This window comes from Brachypodium distachyon, chromosome 5 (genome assembly GCF_000005505.3).
Source record: "Brachypodium distachyon strain Bd21 chromosome 5, Brachypodium_distachyon_v3.0, whole genome shotgun sequence".
NCBI lineage: Eukaryota > Viridiplantae > Streptophyta > Magnoliopsida > Poales > Poaceae > Brachypodium > Brachypodium distachyon.
The window spans coordinates 15,352,178-15,370,653 of NC_016135.3; the positions used below are offsets into that span (position 1 = coordinate 15,352,178).

Here is an 18,476-nt window from a genome sequence, read left to right on the forward strand (position 1 = left end):
TCCGTATCATCTTGGATCCCCCGGTGGTGCCCATGGAAACCATCTGGTTGAGAAATGAGAAAAACGTGGAGGTGTTGAGAAGACAACATTGTAACTTAGAAGTACTATTAGGATCTCATTTTAATCGTTCATTTATTATTTCCATGTTTGAGAAGACAATACCAAAAGGAAATTACGCAAAAGAAAGGTAGAGAAACCATAGAATGAAATACGATACAATAAGCATCCCGCACTACTATAGATCTGGCCTTTTAAACAACCCAGCCAACCAAATTGGTGGAGTACCAACTAGTCGGCTGAATTAAGCTTCAAGTACATACCTAAGGACTTCCATTAAACCCAATTCACATATCAAAGTTTCACTAAATCCCCAAAATACCATCTGTGTAAAGTACAGAAAAAGAATGAAAACTAAAAACCCGATGGTACCGAAAGGTAAAATGAAAAGAGAACAAATTTTGCCCACAAGATGTGGCCAAACCAAACGGCTGAGAAAAACCTCACCTTCTTGCCTGGCCGCGGATACACAACTCTGCTTCACAAAAACATATATACGCCGCAAGATGGATTTTAAATTACCACTAGGAGTGCCCTGACCTCCAAATCGATCCTCTATGGTGGCGGGCAGATCGATGTGGCTATCACTTTGCCAGTTTCATAGTCGATTCGGAGAACAATTTGAACCATGAGCCATAACGAAGCATCCATTGGTGCAACAATGCACACACATACTTGGTAAAATCATCGATCATTTCCATACCCATATGCCATTTCCATACACATATAATTATGGTTGATGGGATGTTTTGGGCTGCACTGCTCGGGTTAGACGCGTGTCATCGTGGTGGTCGAGGAGCGGATACATAGCGTGCTCTTCACGTTCTTCTTTTTGGTGTGTTTGTCCATCTTAATTGTGTTATTGTCTTGTGTTGTAGGTTCAAAACGCTAGGTCAAAAGAAACAATATAGGCCTTAATTTGAGGAACACGGTAGTAACAAAATTTAACTTACCCATCGGTCTAAATAATTTTGCACTTAAAATAGAGAAATTAAACTTGTATAACTCGCCAGGAGGAAAAAAAAGGAGGATCAACAAGCATAGACAGGGAGGCAGCGAGGTCTGTCATCTGTGTCGCATAGACATAGGGTTTCTGTTCCTCCCCTAGACAAGCGGCACCACCCAAACCCGCGGAACTCCGCAAACCCACGGAGACACAAAAATTCCCAGAAATACATACAGAATCCCACCGAAAATTAGTGGAAAAAGAAAATTATCCGTTTTCCCGTACCTTTCGTTCCTCTTCCTCCTGAATCCTAAACCTACCAACGCGGCTCTGAATCTCCCCTACAGTCTACCACCGTGCCGTACAGCTGCCGCCGTGCCGTAACTTCACCGCCGACGCCAGGATCCCGCCCCAGCCCACCTCACCCCTACAAACACCCTCGCCTCCTGCGGTCGCTCCTCTCACGCGCGCCGCAGCCGCCGTCGCCGTTCTCGTTCACACTGACATTTCTGGGGGTGCCGGTGCACACCCGGCACACCACCTAGATCCGCCCCTGGCTGCTGCAGTCGCCGCCACGGGCTGCTCTGCAGGTGGGTAGATGGTGAGGGGCGCCACCTGGCATGGACCAAGGTGAACCCTCGTTGAAGCCAGAATGGCTGTTGCGGGGGCCTGGGACAGTGGCCGCCACGAACCTCCGGCCTACAACTTCGCCCCGTGTTGGTGAGCTTGCTTTCTTTGCCAAACTTTATGGCATCTAACTGCTAGAGCTGTTGATAGACCAGTTGTCCGATGCGCTTTAGTATTTAAATAGTCCAATGAAACTTCTAGCAGTTGCAGTACGTTGAATTATAATTTAGTGAAATTGTGGTAACCGTTATGGAGTTCCGTTAGGAAGACAGTACTTTAGATATCAGCCTTGCATTGGTGCTTGTTAAACCTAGGTTTCTTACAATAATGCTATGACAGTAATTTTTATGATGCTATTAGAGACTTCTAATGGAAATAATTTCTTGGAATTATTGTGGTCTGTGCTGAAACTGATTCAGACTATGAATTTTTGGATGGAGACCACTATTTCTTCTTTTCGGTTAGCCCTGTTATCTGTATTGCTTTCCTGGTCCATGTAGCGCAGATGCCTAAATGTGCCTGTGAGTACACAGTGATTTGAAGGAATCTCCAATTATAACCTTCTTGGAGAGGCATGATGCACAGCTCATATGATGAAACTAGTCAATAAGTTTTGTTGATTAAAAGGTTCAATTTGTTAACTACAAAGTATGTTGCTGCAACAACAGAAAAAACGTTTCCAAGATTAAAGATTTTTCAAGTTGTCATTCTTATTTTCTGAGTGCTGACAGGTTTGACGGAGAGAGAGAGAGAGAGAGAGCATGTGTCCTAAAATTAGGTTATTTTGCAAAATATGACAAAGATAACTCGACATTTTCTTGAATACAAAGTACGGAGTAGTATGTAATGCAGTAATGCCCCTTTCTATTTAGTTTAGACACTTAAGTGACACCTTTAGGTTCTAAGGGGTACATGCAAAACATATTTGGCAATAGATATTACTATCTTCGATACAAAGGAATGTGCATTCTTCGGACATGTTTGACCAATACATTGGTCGGGTAGAGTTGTTGAAGGCTTGAAGCATGAGTATGTGGGGGTAGAAGGAAAACATAATCTTGCTTGCTAACTGTAGTCCCAAATTTTAACTTGTAGACCAACACACATAAGCATGTTCTTTTAAAAAACAGCATATACTCCCTCCGTCCGCAAATAAGTGTACGTGCGGGAATTTCAAGAAAATTAGCAAGTGGGGTAGAAAATGCATTGGGAATGTGTCAACCACCATCTCTCTCTTTAATTCTCCCACCTCCAATGAGCTAAGTGCATGAAGAAATGTTATTGGGTTTGATTTCCGTGTAATGAGAGAGAAGCAATTTTTCTTAGTGTAAAGTGCTTTGGAAAGAGAGAAGTACACCCTTTTGTGGACAAATTTTAAACCCAAACGTACACTTATTTGTGGACGGGGGGAGTATAAATTAAGTAAATGGTCAGCAAATGAAAATGATTAAATATTAAGGACATGCTCAAAGGTAGAGTTAACTGCTGACTCTTGTACCCCTCCATGTCAACTAGACTTAACCACTGACTTCTGTACCTGTCCATGTCATCTTGAGTCAACATTGAAATCACCTTTATTCTCTCTTAAACAGATCAGCAAAAAACAGATCAGTAAATTTACTGAAATTGTTCACAAATAGCTTGCTGGAGACAGAATTTCTTCTTCGATCTCCTTTTCTATTGATGTGTTTGTGTTCAGTAAAATCATTTTATTGGATGTTTCCATTTGCGCGAATGTTAGATGTCCAAGATAGTATATTATATTTACGCATTATTCTCGCATGGTTTAGCTCATCACTCATGTGCATATGCATGCATGGACAGTTAGCTACTTTCCTTTCTTGCTTGCAAACACTGTACATCGTACTAAGAAGCTATTGTTTCAATGGTTTAGATGATCAAGTCAGGGGTGCTTCATCAAGAAACCGATCATCCGGCCGTGACCGTGAACAGAGTTCACAACAATCCTCGTCACGTAGGAATTCTGGCTCACATGGGTCCAAACGGCATGATGGAGATGGCGCAGCAAAGTCAAAAGGCTATGCCAGTTTTGGAAGGAGTAACTCAGACAGAAGTCGAGAAAAGGTCTCTGATATCCGTGATAGGGAGAGTAAATTGGGTACGCCAGATGACCCCTTACGTGATGGCTTCAAGTCATTTAGCTCATGCAGACCTGAAAGAGATAGGCTTAATCGAACTCATTCGAAATTGGACACATTGAATCCGGCGGTAGGAGTAAGTTTAGACAGTGATAATCTGTCTAGAAAGGATGCTGGGTTTGAGCAAAAATTCCCACAGCTTGGTTATGAAGACAAGAATGGAAAGCAAGATATCAGCAGAGTTCCATCTCCTGGAATTAGCACTCCCATGCAGAGCATACCATTGGTTTGTGCGCCTGATGGCTGGAATTCAGTGCTAGCTGAGGCTCCTATACTTACTGAACCAAGCAATAACCATGTTTCCTCCTCTTTATCATCCGATGGTTCTTGTCTGACTACATTAAGCATGGCTGAAACAGTGATACAAGCGCCATTGAAAATTTCCACTACACCCCAGGTAGTGTAATAAACATTATATTGTTTTGTCTTTGATCTAATCGTTGCATGCACTCAGTCGTATTTCCTTCCACTCGCTTGAACTAATTAGTGTTTTATGTACCATTTTATTTCGTACCCAGTTATCTGTTGATGCTCAGAAGATCGAAGAACGGTCTATGAGGCAGTGTATTCTGAGACCTTTGACACCTTCATCAAATAAAAATTCTGTAAGTATTTATATATCACCTTTGTGCAATAGATTTCGCTTTTCTTGTTTGCATGAATATGATGGACATATTTAGAAATTCTCATCCATCTTGTTGGCTGACAATTTGTGGGGCCTTCAGAAACAGTAGAAATATTAGAAGTGTGATTTATTTAGCATCTTGGAATTGGGCCTGGGTGTGGCCCATGTAATACTGGTAGTCTGGTACCGAAGCATAGATTTGTCCATACTTGCAGCCTATAGTGGCTGAGCTTGGGCCTCATGTGCCTAGCAGTCTGTCTCTTCTCCCATCTTACTCAGTCTAGCCCATTAATGAATAGAGAGAGATAACTGTGTCAGAACCCAATAGCAGTCAGCGGGTCCAGCAAAGTGATGAAACATACAGTGGTGGAGGGACCCTAAACGTTCGACGCCTTGCGCCTCAACCCTTGGTGCCACCTCCAGCTCACTCAGGGCCAGCACGTCGCAGACTTCAGCGGCCGCTCTCTCCATCTCGGCAGCCCCAGGCGCCGACTCCCTTCCCTGCTATACTGCGCCCTTGTCACTGGGACTTAATTGATTCCGATATTAGTATAAATACAAGATGAAGAGGATCAACACGCTTGTATCATATTTTTTGTTATAGACTTATAGTCCAGCCAGCGGGGATTTAATTGATTTGGCTCAGTATGTTCTATGGTGTTCATAAAAGTAGGATGGGTGATGAATAGATGAATGCTAGAATGGTATGATATAGTGAGCAGGATGTATTTGCAAGCATTGAAGTGTCAAGGACTCAAAGTTATACCACTTTTATGCATCATTAAGAATGGAGTCAACTAACATTTTGATTTTGTTGTGTGGAACTTTTTTGCGTAGTATTTGGCGCTATTTGCACCTGCTTAATTTTAGTCCTAAGTTTTGGAAAATACTGGCTCCACCACTGGCTTGTGTATCAAATATTGCAGTTAAATACCTTTTTATCTTTGAACATGGCCATGCCATTTATCATGTATCTACAGAAATAATGTCTGTTGCTGTAATCACCCTTTATCTGATCCTGTTTTGTGTTTAATGCTAATAAGATCCTACCTTTTGGCTGTAGTATTTTAGATGGAACCATACAGTGAACATTTGGAAATTAGAACAGTGGTAGTGTTGTTGACTGAACCAATCAGTGAAATTCTGGAGAAAAGGTAGGTCTTGTTGAAATCCTTAGCGCTAGTTCACACGGCAACAAATACAAGAAACGAAACTAGTAAAGCTGTGTTCAGTCACCACCACCACCACCGCCGCCGCATATATTTTTTCTTGAACACGCCACCACCGCATATTATGACTTCACTTTTTGCCAGTGTAACATTACAACAATTTCTACTCTAAGGAAACCAGTTAAATAGTAGTTGAAAACATCACAGCACCATAACAGCAAACTTGGTTTCTCTACTTCATACTTGATCATCATTGGATAATTAGACTCATGCTGATGAGCTTATCTACCATAAATATAATCCCTCTCTTCACTCAGATGAAGATCCTTTTGACCTTTGAGGGAATGTGCTACTCGTAGCTGTATTTTTCTTTGCGACTTTGCATTTTTAATGAAGTTCTTGGTGCTGAATTCTTGATATTTTGGTTTGGACTAATGCATTCAGAAAACTGTATAGGTACTAAGTTCTTCGGATAAATTAAAAGCCAAAGGTACAAGAGCCGGAGATTCTAATGGTCTGATCAAGGCTGCACCACAACTGTCAATACATTCTTCTAGCAGCTCTGTTCGTACTCCAGTCAAAACTGAGCTGATGAAGCCATCTCAATCCGGAAGCTTTCAAGTCCTGACCCGTGAACAGAATGGTGCTGTAAACACCACCAAAGACTGCAGAACTAACCCTGTGAGCCCTGTTTTAGGTCGATCTTCTTCTGTGGAACCACTGAAAAAGCCTATTGTGAACCAAAAGCTTAAGGGTGTCACGAATGGTCTCCCTTTGCATCTGCTACAAGGCCCATCGGGTGAGAAAAAAATGATTAAAAAAGAAAGGCTTAAATTCTTTCAGTTGCTGCGGAGCAAGTCTCTAAATGGTTCAGGCACATCTACCTTGATTGATGAGCAGCAGAACTCTTGTCTTAGTTTGTCCTTGTTTAGTTCTGGAATGAAGTCTACCAAAAATGGCGATAGTTTCTGTGAGGATACACATTCTTGTGGGGGATCTCAGCGACATCTCACTGATGGTGAGGAAACCATGCCACCTTCGGAACGTCCTGATGTTTCTGAAGAGGGTTCACCCGAACAGGGTATTCTGGCTGACAACAGGGATGCCAACTCTTCATCAGAACATGCTGAGACAGAAGCTGTAGCATCTAAGAAGCCCCAGACAGACAATGGTGCAGCCACTTTATCTACGGTACCCGCAGATATAAATGACGATTCCCCAAGATCCAACTCTGACAATGATGATGCCAATCTGTTGTTTGACCCTAGTAGAGCAGGTGAAGCAGAATCTTATCCTGCTCATGACAAACCTAGTCCTGAAGAAATGGCTTTCCTGTTATCTCTTGGTTGGAATGAGCATGAGGTTGTTCCACCTCTGCAACAGGAAGAGATTGCTGATTGTGTAAGTTTCTTCTGACATATTTATTATTCTAGTCGATTCTTTTTGCACATGTATTGGGATCCAATTGTCTTATGCATTTTACTAGTCTCCTGTCATTGCTTATAACTTCAACTAGTCACAATTTACATCCTTTCAGTTTCGTCAAATAGGTTCTAAAACTTCAATTTCAGCTTCAATTTGTTTTCTTCCATGACCAATTGCCATCAGCAAAATCCGTCATCATTGCAGTGCTGACAATGCATGCTAGATTACCAAATTATTTATGTTATTTAACAAAAAGAATATAATGGAAAACCGGGTCTGTTACAGATTGTAAGAATAGGGAACAAAATTGGAGTTCGGGGACCTGTGTTGAAATTTACTTGCATCCTATGATATCATCATACCTGGTAGTACACATCATTCTACTGTTCTGGCAATCTGCTACAAGAATGCACTAAGGTAAACTTTTACAATGTTTGTCCACCATTTTGTTTTGACAAAAAGTCCCATTATTTCGCAGTTAAGGCGCAACGAGAGGCTGCAGCAGAAGTTTCAGGAATGTAGGGGCTAATCATCCAATTAACCGAGCAACATTAATGGAATCGTCACTAGGCAGGGAACATGGGGAGTGAAGCCGTGTCATGATTCATCAATCATGACTGGTTATGGTTACTACCTCAGCTTTCAGCGGCTACTTTTTTCAAAAGTAGCCAACAAAAGCCGACATATTTTTTTCCGTCCCGTTAATGCTTCAGCCTTATGGGGGAGGTTTCATCGGTATAACTGACATTGCTCCCTGCTGATTGCTGAAGAGGAGTTTAGGGTTTTCTTCCTCGTTTTGGCAGAAGGAAATCTCAAACGAAAGTCTGCCTGCTGCCAGAGGCACATAGGTGTGCGTTGCTCCGAAAGAATAGGACGTCTTCTGTTTTTTCCCAGTTCTCATGGATTGTCCTTGTTTCAGAAAGAAAGAGAAAAGAAAAGAGAAAATGCATAGATATTGATCTCAAATTTTGCTTTATTTTTTCTTTACTTTTGTTTTACTTACTATGTTACCGGCCGACCCACAAGTTGTGCAGCCCTAGGGGAGTCGAATTAAGGTCCTCCGGCCAAGCAGAGAATAGTGAAGACACCAATGTTAACTTCCCTCGCAACAAGAGGCGCAGTTCCGCTGGTTGAGCCAAGTAAAGCACGTGTCGAATCAAGGAAGGAAGGAGTGTCGTCCCAGAGACATGAATTGTCTGTGTAGCTTCGAGGTTGACTGAGGAAGATTTATCGGTACAAGCAACTAGTCTAACACGGGAGTAGGTTGCATTCCATGAGATAACTGAACCTATTCAAGAAACATAGACATGCCATTCTCACAAGTGTACGACGAACTTCAAGGACTACATAGACGCCCAACTAACAATTTACGGCGTAGTCCTGGACACCGCCTAATTCTGGTGTTGGGCCTCGACAACACATAATTTGTACTATGTTACTATGGTTAAAGCTATCTTAACCCAGAAAATTTTGGAAGAGGTAGTTCAGTATCAACTTGGTTCGACATCGTAATGCTTTTAGGTTGATTTCATTCCTTCACCTCCTGACGAGTTCTTATGCATTTTTTTATTACTAAACGAGTTCTTATGCTTTGCTCTCGGGGACGGGAAGCCCATAGCCTAGTAGTAATTGCATGTGTTGTCCCTTTTTTCTGGCTTGATTGCTATTGTTGTCCCTCTTTGTTAGTCAAGACATGGCAACTACTAATATTAATTGACTTTTTATTACATGTATTTAGACGTTTTTTAGGCATAGATACATTCATACTTAGGCAAATTTGAGTCAGTTAATATGAGACGGAGGGAGTATATGACACAATGCATGATAAAAATACACGACAGGACAATCCTTGAGTTGCGTGATAAGAAACCGGACACAAAGCAGAACAATTACGAGACGCACAAAAAGAAACTACAAGAAATTAGACATGACAAATATACAAGACAATGCAATTGTAATATGTTAAAGACACAATGGGACATTAGGCATGACAATTATAGGGGAAAAAAATGCAAGATAACTACAAGACACAATGCGGGACAAAAACACAAAGCAAAATAATGATGAGACGTCAGTCAAGAATAAGAATTTTTTTTCCGAAAAGGGCAAGCGATCCCCGGCCTCTGCATCAATTGATGCACACAGCCATTTTTATTGCAATATGATCAAAAATCATACAATTCACTGATCAGCGATAGTCGATACAAAGATAAGCCAACGAAATAGCTCTAACAAGATGAAATTATGCATCTAGGCGTCTAGTACACCGCCAGCCAGCCTGGCTGAAGATATCTCCAGTCGGTTGCATCCAGTATTCAAAGGTTCCCACAGACGCGCAGGAAGCATGAAAGCCCACAGTCGGATCCAATGGGTAGCTCTGAAAACAACCTGCAAAAAATGTGAAACTCTGGTTCTATTAAAAACAACATCATTTCTGCAGTTCCAAATAGCCCAACAGAAAGCCGAAACTCCCATTCGAATATGAGCCTTAATTTTGTTGTCTAACCCATTAAGCCAGTTGCCAAATAAATTAGTAATCGAAGTCGGTAGAGGCAGATTAAAAGTAATATAAATGATGCCACACAATGCGAGCTAAAGGACACGAAATAAAGAGGTGATGTACAGTTTCATCGGAGTCACAAAAAGCAACACTTTAAACTCCCCTCCCAGTTCCGTTTCGCAAGATTCTCTTTAGTTAAAAGAACTTTGCGGTCGAGAAACCACATAAATATCTTCATTTTTGAAGGAAAATTTTAACTTCCACAGGTATTTCCGATGAAAAACCGTTTGTCCTTCCATAAAGTCTGCGTACAGACTTTACAGTAAAAATGCCCGAGGAAGAAAGACTCCAAACAAACTTATCCGGCTCACCAGAAAATTGCACCAACATCAAACGCCGAACCAAATGCAGCCAACGCGCCCATTTGTGTCCATCGAGGTTCCGTCTAAAACTTATATTCAGAGGAACCGACGCAAAGACCGTAGCAACAGAAACATTTTTGTGCCGCACAATCCGAAAGAGCGAAGGATATTGATGAGCAAGAGGTGAATTTCCCAGCCAGGTGTCCTCCCAGAAACGAACTTCGGTACCATCCCCCAGGATAAACATACCACGACTAAAAAAGTCTTCTTTAACTTTCATGAGCCCTTTCCAAAATGGAGAATCAGTAGGTCTAATAGACATATGGGAAAGGGTGTTACCACGAAGGTACTTGTTCTGTAGCAGTTCTTGCCACATCCCTTCCTCATTAAGGAGCTTGAAAAGCCATTTGCTTAGCAAGCATCTATTTTTAATTTCCGACAACTCAATGTCCAAACCACCTTGGTCCTTAGGACGACAGATGATATTCCATTTGGTCAGCCTATACTTCCGCCGATGCTCGTCAGACTACCAGAAGAAACGAGATCTGTAGAAATCCAATCTCTTGCGAACCCCGACGGGTATTTGAAGAAAAGATAACATAAACATGGGCATGCTAGTAAGAACAGAATTAATGAGAGTAAGTCGATCGCCGTAGGAAAGAAACTTACCCTTCCAACACCCCAGCTTTTTCTCAAAACGATCCTCCATCAACTTCCATTCCTTATTAAACAGTTTACGGTAATGAACGGGGTCCCTAGATAACGAATTGGTAATGACTCCGACTCACACCCGAAAATGCTCTTATAGCTAGATTCCTCACCCTAAGCCTTCACAAAACAAAAGATCTCAATTTCAACAAAACCTACACGGAGCAAGAAAATTGTAAGCCAAAAAGCCAAAGGTGAAAATGAATTATAATTTGTATCCACTCAGGGAGAGTACCCGTTTCTTAGCAAAAGCACAGAATTTATCGTGTCTTCTCAAAGAAAACGTTATCCAGTAGCATGTCGTAAGTTTCTACTACGATGACTCGGATCTGACGACGTCATTGTTGGCTGGACACCTGCCACAATGGCTGGACCCAGAAAAACGGACGGTGGTGATCTGTTGAATATATATCCCTTGGCCCCTTCATCACGGAGATATAATCAAGGCGGCGTGGCTTCGTTGGTAAAATGTAGCTTTCTCACCTACAACCATATTGACGACTTGTGAAGTCTAGCAGACCCGCTTGTTCACGGGACAAACTTTCGTAGACCATTTTCCTTCGAACCTTTACAGAAATTAAAGACATGACATAGATTATTGTTTTCCTGGAGATCCTCTATCTCTAAGTTGTCTAGATTTTCTCGAATGAGTCTTCTCGAATTCCACTAACGTGGGCCTAAATTGTACTCCAGTACTTTTTCAATACTTCGGCTTAGACTTGGTAATGTCTAATTTTAGATGACCAGATTTACGAATTTTCAATAACATTAACATTTTTTAGCCACGTTTGGCGCGTATATGTAACTGGAACAGATGTGCTTTACACCCAAAAAAGCTGGCTTGACCAGGGTGCTATACAGTTGAAGAGGATGCGAAGAATTAAACTGTATATGATCAGTGGTCACCTAGTTGCACCTAACTGCACACAACCAGGAGAAATCCTTGTCAGAATTATACTTGCAAAGGAAACAAGCTAAGCTAGGCCACTCATGCCGTCTGAAGAACATGGACAGGAGCCAAACAATCTAAGTCTAAATGGACCGGACGCCGGTTGCTCACCAACTTGGGCATCATCTATATAATAGATGTAATATGTTGGCTACCTAGCACAACCCCTATCTTTTCAAGAAAGTAATAGCACAATCCACATTCATTTTTTCCACGAGTCAAATAACACCAGACTTTATAGTAGACATGTGCATTAATCCATATGAATCTATTTCTTTCTAGAAAGTATGCAACTAATTACAACTTCTAGGAAGGTTCCAAAGTGAAGCCCTGTGATCAAAATCTCAACCATTTGAACCTAAAAGGGAATGCACCCGGTTACACACAGCAAAGCAAAGTTTCCATCATCGTGGCGCCAAGCGCCATGGAGAAGCTAGCAGTTAGCAAAAGTTGTCACCTCAAAATAATTGCATACCTGTCAAAATAAATAATCATTGTATCAGTCTCCTACACGGCTCGCTTTGATCAGCTCGCTGACCGGCACTAGCTTCCACCTCTTCTCAGTCTTCCTGCCGGCCTTCTCTGTCTTGCTTGAAGATAAAACTGCAAGGAATCGTTTCGAGTTTTGGATACGGGTCATAGCTAGAGCAAACCTAACTGTAACCACCAAAATACCAAATCATAGTTTTATATGGTGGCGAATATAAATCCAGCCTTTGAGCGATACGAAGGACCGATCATTAAGCATTAGCTTTTCTCTCTTCCTTGCGCGCACTTGTCGAAAGCGAAAACGGAAGCATGGAGCCGCGCCGATTGCTTCTACTGGTGTCCATGGCGATCGTCCTCGCCGCGGCATCATCCCACCCTGCAGCAGGGCTCCTCGACGGCCTGCGCGTGCCCCTGACGCACGTGGACGCGCACGGAAACTACACGAAGCTGCAGCTGCTGCGGCGGGCGGCGAGGCGGAGCCACCACCGCATGTCCCGGCTCGTCGCGCGGACGGCCACCGGCTCGGTCAAGGCAGCAGCCGCGCCCGACCTGCAGGTGCCCGTGCACGCGGGGAACGGCGAGTTCCTGATGGACATGTCCATCGGCACGCCGGCGCTGGCGTACGCGGCCATCGTGGACACGGGCAGCGACCTGGTGTGGACGCAGTGCAAGCCCTGCGTGGAGTGCTTCAACCAGAGCACGCCCGTGTTCGACCCTTCCTCGTCCTCCACCTACTCCACGCTCCCGTGCTCCAGCTCGTTATGCAGCGACCTGCCCACCTCGACGTGCACGTCGGCGGCCAAAGACTGCGGCTACACGTACACCTACGGCGACGCCTCGTCGACGCAGGGCGTGCTGGCGGCCGAGACCTTCACGCTGGCCAAGACGAAGCTCCCGGGGGTCGCCTTCGGGTGCGGCGACACGAACGAGGGCGACGGGTTCACGCAGGGGGCCGGGCTCGTGGGCCTGGGCCGCGGCCCGCTGTCCCTCGTCTCCCAGCTCGGCCTCGGCAAGTTCTCCTACTGCCTCACCTCCCTCGACGACACCAGCAAGAGCCCGCTCCTCCTGGGCTCCCTCGCCGCCATCTCCACCGACACGGCGTCAGCGGCAGCGATCCAGACGACCCCGCTGATCAAGAACCCGAGCCAGCCGTCCTTCTACTACGTGACGCTCAAGGCGCTCACGGTGGGCAGCACGCGGATCCCGCTCCCGGGGTCGGCGTTCGCGGTGCAGGACGACGGCACGGGTGGCGTGATCGTGGACTCGGGGACGTCCATCACGTACCTGGAGCTGCAGGGGTACAGGCCGCTGAAGAAGGCGTTCGCGGCGCAGATGAAGCTCCCCGTGGCCGACGGGTCGGCCGTCGGGCTCGACCTCTGCTTCAAGGCGCCCGCGTCCGGGGTGGACGACGTGGAGGTGCCGAAGCTCGTGCTGCACTTCGACGGCGGCGCCGACCTGGACCTGCCGGCGGAGAACTACATGGTGCTCGACTCGGCCTCCGGCGCGCTCTGCCTCACGGTCATGGGGTCCCGGGGCCTGTCCATCATCGGCAACTTCCAGCAGCAGAACATCCAGTTCGTGTACGATGTTGACAAGGACACGCTGTCCTTTGCGCCCGTGCAGTGCGCCAAGTTGTGACTTGTCACCGCGCGCGGGGCGCACCCGTATGTTGTATGTACGTACGTGATGATGTGCGGTGTGCCGTAACATTCTTAGCCGTAGGCCGAACCGGGTATATATATCTGTGGATGGATCGATGTGCAGCGTGTTAATATTTGGTTTCCGATCGGGTCGATCAGCTGTGTACGTACGTACGTGCACCGTTGCATTTAGCTCGTCTCGCACGCTCGCTCCTGGACGTGGAGTACTCGATCGTACGCGTACGCGTATCTGATGGAGTATTCTGATGACTGATGGGACGGGCAATGGGATGGATGAGATGGATATTTGTTTATGACCGCTGGTTTGTTATTGGTCCAGTCTCCAGTACTTTTTTTGAAGGACAGTCTCCAGTACTTGTTCGTGCTATCTGTGGCGCATTTGTTTTTATCCTTTTGCTTGCGTTTCAACTGTTAATTTGGTTGGTTTCTTCAAAACAAAAGTTGAAGAAAGCGTGTGGAAGGACTTGTGGGGTCTATCTTCTCCTTGTCAAAATAGCATGACAAAAAAAACTGTCATGCTATTTTTTTTGTGCAGTCTTTTTTAACAAAAATTTAGGCAAACTGATCAGATTTTGTCCTTTACAAATTCAGATCGGTTTGAAATTGCTGAACTTATTTTATAATCTGATCTGGAAATACACATGAAAGCAGGGATAAGTTGGTTAGCCAAACACAAAAATAGACAAAAGCCATGGGTAAAGCTAAATCTATTATTATATATTAAATTGGAGTTGGTGGTGATTGCCGCGGGCGCCGTACGTTAATTTCATTAAATTTACATGAGTATGCCACCGCGCCCCCTCCTGTACGTCCCGATGCGAACCCCCCTCCCTTCGTGTAAAAAAAACCTCTCTCTTGTCTTCCTGACCAGCGCTCGCCGCCTCCTCCAACCGCTGCTTCTCCTCCCTCCGCCGCAAGCCTCGCGTCTTGTTCTGCACGCCACAGCCGCCCTCCTCCTCTGCGAGCGCCGTCTCCGCCGGCAAAGATCTATGGACGGCCCATCGCCGCCGCACGCCGTCATGGAGACTGGATCCGCCGCCGCCGTCATGGATAATAAACGGTCTGAGAGAGAGTCAATGAGCCAGTCTATCGAGGAAGATGAGGTGGACAAGCCGTGGAGATGAGAGAGAGGTGACGTGTCTCTGAAGTTGCTCACGCACGCGAAAGTCAACCATAGCCGCCGAGGCAGCAACAGCAGAAGAGGCGCCGCATGAAGCGACGGCGGCCCTCGCGAGCTTGCTGCAGCCGCACATGGCCTTGGCCTTCTTTGCGTTGGCTGCATGCATCGTGGCGAGATCGGCAGAATCAGAGCGTCGCCCCTCTTCCATGACCATGCCCCATTCCCTCTTCCCCGACCACGGCGTGCCCCAGCTGCCCTGTCTCTAGAGGTGAAGCACCGCAGCTAACGAGGCACAGGCCGGCGAGATCCAGGCAGAGACAAGGAGATGTGGGGTCAGTGAGGACAGAACGATCCACTGCCTTGTGCTTCACCTCTCGTGAGCTCCTCATTCAGATTCATTCCTTGATTCAACGAATTAATGAACTTAGCCTCTATTAGGACATAGGGCGATGGAGATTTTTTTCCTTTTTTCTGAGATTCTGTTTTGGTTGTTCGTTCTTCTCAGATATTTATTCTTGCATTTTTCTATGACAGATCTTGTTACTTTCCGTTCATGGTTCAGATCTTTCTTCCAAATGTTCATGTTTCTGATCTTGTTTCATTTAGTTCATGGTCAGGAAAGACAAAGAGGAAAGGGAGATTATAATTAGAATATAATAAAACCATAAGAGGAGGAATAGCATGAAGAGATTTGGTCAATCTGAGTCAGCCCAACCTGATTCGATTTCCCAATCAATAAGTATCTTTTCCATCTGTTGTATGAGGCCGCACCTTGTGTATATTTATATACATGTACTCACGTCCTTCAAATTTTTAGTGTGTTAGATTTATTTATATGCTTTGGGCCGGGAATATTAGAATCCTTAGATAGTGTATAGAAGTGACGACCATTTTGTATTTGGGCCGTGGCAGCGCACGAGCATTTCCACTAGTTATCATAATCCACCTCAATGCCAAATTCACCCTTCGACAGTGGGCAACGCTAGTTTGCGGGACACCCACAAGACTGAGTTTTTTTGAGAAAACCCACATGACTGAGTTTCTCATATAAGACAGACAACTTTTCCCTTCACCTTTATTTTCTTGAAAACAAAATCTTACTTTCAATAAGTAGACGACTTCCAACTTTAAACATCATGATAGCAACTTATGTTGTTTCCAGACTTTTTGAAAATGGTTTTATTTGATTTTCATAAATTGTAACAACAAATTTCAAGAAAAATCAAATAGTTTTCAAGAATAACTTTTGAATTTTCAATAACTCTTTTCGATCCATATTAATTGTCGAAATATTACATGTATCTAGACACTTTTTAAGCATAGATACATCTATATTTGGACAAATTTAAGACAATTAATATGGATCGGAGGGAGTACATTCTAAGAACTCGTGAACTTCCAATAAATTAACAAGAGGCTCTCAACAAAATCTTTGAACTTTTAATTAAATTTCAGAGAACTTCCAGTAAAGTTTCTGTAACTTTTGAATAAAGTTATGAGAACTTTCAAAAAAACAATCTTGAACTTAAAATAATTTTGAAACTTTCCTTAAATTTCTTAGAGATTTCAATTTGCTGACAAAATTCAGAGAGCTTTCAACAAATTACCGAAAATATCGGTAATTTTTTTAAACTTCGAATGAAATTTTTGATAACTTCAAGAGAATTCTTGTACTTTTAGGAAATCATTTGGTCTTTCAAAATGTCGAATGATTCCGTTCAAAACAAGTTGAATGATGAAAAATTCCCCACAATAACAGAAATAATTCCTGAGAAAAAAAAGGGGGAGTTGTCGATGTGGCCATACGCAGGGGCAGTGCCGACTGCCTCGGTGAAGTGATGACGGTCTTTCAAAGTTTTGATCTGTCTCGATATGTAACCTGCAGCTCCTATATAATCCATCATCTCTTCAAAACTTAACTGCAGCATCTATGCTACTCAACGAAACTCCTCCAGAAATCAGAACAGGGGAAACCGGGAAACTAATAAAAGCACACGTGCAAAGAACACAAGGATGCTATGCGACCCTCAACCAGTCCACCTTTGCTCAACTGTCTTTCTGTGCTCTCAAACAAGGCGGGAACAAATAATCACGGCCGATGGACTACTTAACCCATTTAACTACTGACCAAACACGCTCCCAAGCAATTGTCGTCGTAGTGCGTTCCATTCCATAGAGCGTACGTCGCCATGGAAGCCATGCCGCTTCTGTTCCTCTTCCTCCTCGTCCTCCCGGCGCACTACTGCCTGCCGGTGCCGCGGCAGTCCTACCACCTGGACATCGCCCGCGTCGACGCCTCGGACACCGAGAGCCTGAACCTGACCGACCACGAGCTCCTCCGGCGTGCCATCCAGCGCAGCCGCGACCGGCTCGCCAGCATCGCGCCACGGCTGCTGCCCACGTCGTCCCGGAACAAGGTGGTTGTGGCGGAGGCCCCCGTGCTGTCGGCCGGCGGCGAGTACCTGGTGAAGCTGGGCCTCGGGACGCCGCAGCACTGCTTCACGGCGGCCATCGACACGGCCAGCGACCTCATCTGGACGCAGTGCCAGCCGTGCGTCAAGTGCTACAAGCAGCTGGACCCGGTGTTCAACCCCGTGGCGTCCACCTCCTACGCCGTGGTGCCCTGCAACAGCGACACCTGCGACGAGCTGGACACGCACCGGTGCGCGCGCGACGGCGACAGCGACGACGAGGACGCGTGCCAGTACACCTACAGCTACGGCGGGAACGCCACGACCAGGGGCATCCTGGCCGTCGACAGGCTCGCCATCGGGGACGACGTGTTCCGGGGCGTCGTCTTCGGGTGCAGCAGCTCCAGCGTCGGCGGGCCCCCGCCGCAGGTGTCCGGGGTCGTGGGCCTCGGCCGCGGGGCGCTCTCGCTGGTGTCCCAGCTCTCGGTTCGGAGGTTCATGTACTGCCTGCCCCCGCCCGTGTCCAGGAGCGCCGGGAGGCTCGTCCTGGGCGCGGACGCCGCGGCCACAGTCCGCAACGCGTCGGAGCGGGTCGTGGTGCCCATGTCCACCGGCTCCCGCTACCCATCCTACTACTACCTCAACCTCGACGGGATCTCCATCGGCGACAGGGCCATGTCATTCAGGAGCAGGAACAGGATGAACGCGACGACGCCCGGTACAGCAGCCGGGGCGCCGGCGTCGCCCGTGTCCGGGTCCGGGGACGGCGACGGGAGTGGCACGGGGCCGGACGCGTACGGGATGATCATCGACATTGCGTCCACCATCACGTTCCTGGAGGAGTCGCTGTATGAGGAGATGGTGGACGACCTGGAGGAGGAGATCAGGCTGCCGCGAGGGTCCGGGTCCGACCTGGGGCTGGACCTCTGCTTCATCCTGCCGGAAGGGGTGCCCATGAGCCGCGTCTACGCGCCGCCCGTGTCGCTGGCGTTCGAGGGGGTGTGGCTCAGGCTGGACAAGGAGCAGATGTTCGTGGAGGACAGGGCCAGTGGGATGATGTGCCTCATGGTGGGCAAGACGGACGGGGTCTCCATCCTCGGCAACTACCAGCAGCAGAACATGCAGGTCATGTACAACCTCCGCCGCGGCAGGATCACCTTCATCAAGACCGCTTGCGAATCCGTGCGGTAGAATAATTAGAATTGACCATGCTGTACTTGGTTAGGTATCGTGACCGCCATTCTATCATTATTGATTGACCCATAACA

The 18,476-nt window shown here is 45.9% G+C and overlaps 3 protein-coding genes across 3 annotated transcripts; all 3 read left to right on the forward strand.

Annotated features, from left to right (window-relative positions):
- The first annotated feature begins 1,146 nt into the window (after nt 1-1,146).
- Nucleotides 1,147-7,995, forward strand: LOC100833337. Its single transcript, XM_003579807.4, has 5 exons — nt 1,147-1,723; nt 3,525-4,186; nt 4,308-4,394; nt 6,040-6,984; nt 7,487-7,995. The coding sequence occupies exons 1-5, from the start codon at nt 1,624-1,626 to the stop codon at nt 7,535-7,537; spliced, it is 1,845 nt and encodes a 614-aa protein (XP_003579855.1). The 5' UTR covers nt 1,147-1,623; the 3' UTR covers nt 7,538-7,995.
- A 3,857-nt stretch (nt 7,996-11,852) lies between these two features.
- LOC100836733 (aspartic proteinase nepenthesin-1) lies at nt 11,853-14,044 on the forward strand. Its single transcript, XM_010241663.3, has one exon. The coding sequence runs from the start codon at nt 12,326-12,328 to the stop codon at nt 13,652-13,654; it is 1,329 nt and encodes a 442-aa protein (XP_010239965.1). The 5' UTR covers nt 11,853-12,325; the 3' UTR covers nt 13,655-14,044.
- Nucleotides 14,045-16,908: 2,864 nt separating this feature from the next.
- On the forward strand, nt 16,909-18,444 carry LOC100833642 (aspartyl protease 37). The gene has a single exon (XM_003579808.4). It carries the CDS (start codon nt 16,987-16,989, stop codon nt 18,397-18,399), a length of 1,413 nt encoding a protein of 470 aa, XP_003579856.2. The 5' UTR covers nt 16,909-16,986; the 3' UTR covers nt 18,400-18,444.
- The last annotated feature ends 32 nt before the right edge of the window (nt 18,445-18,476 follow it).

Excerpts from the sequence above, each read along its gene's own strand:
- LOC100833337 (XM_003579807.4), top strand. The coding sequence starts at position 1,624 with ATGGACCAAGGTGAACCCTCGTTGAAGCCAGAATGGCTGTTGCGGGGG. Across the intron at positions 4,187-4,307 it reads AAATTTCCACTACACCCCAG|TTATCTGTTGATGCTCAGAA; the intron begins GTAGTGTAATAA and ends TTTCGTACCCAG. Across the intron at positions 6,985-7,486 it reads AGGAAGAGATTGCTGATTGT|TTAAGGCGCAACGAGAGGCT; the intron begins GTAAGTTTCTTC and ends ATTATTTCGCAG.
- LOC100836733 (XM_010241663.3), top strand. The coding sequence starts at position 12,326 with ATGGAGCCGCGCCGATTGCTTCTACTGGTGTCCATGGCGATCGTCCTC.
- LOC100833642 (XM_003579808.4), top strand. The coding sequence starts at position 16,987 with ATGGAAGCCATGCCGCTTCTGTTCCTCTTCCTCCTCGTCCTCCCGGCG.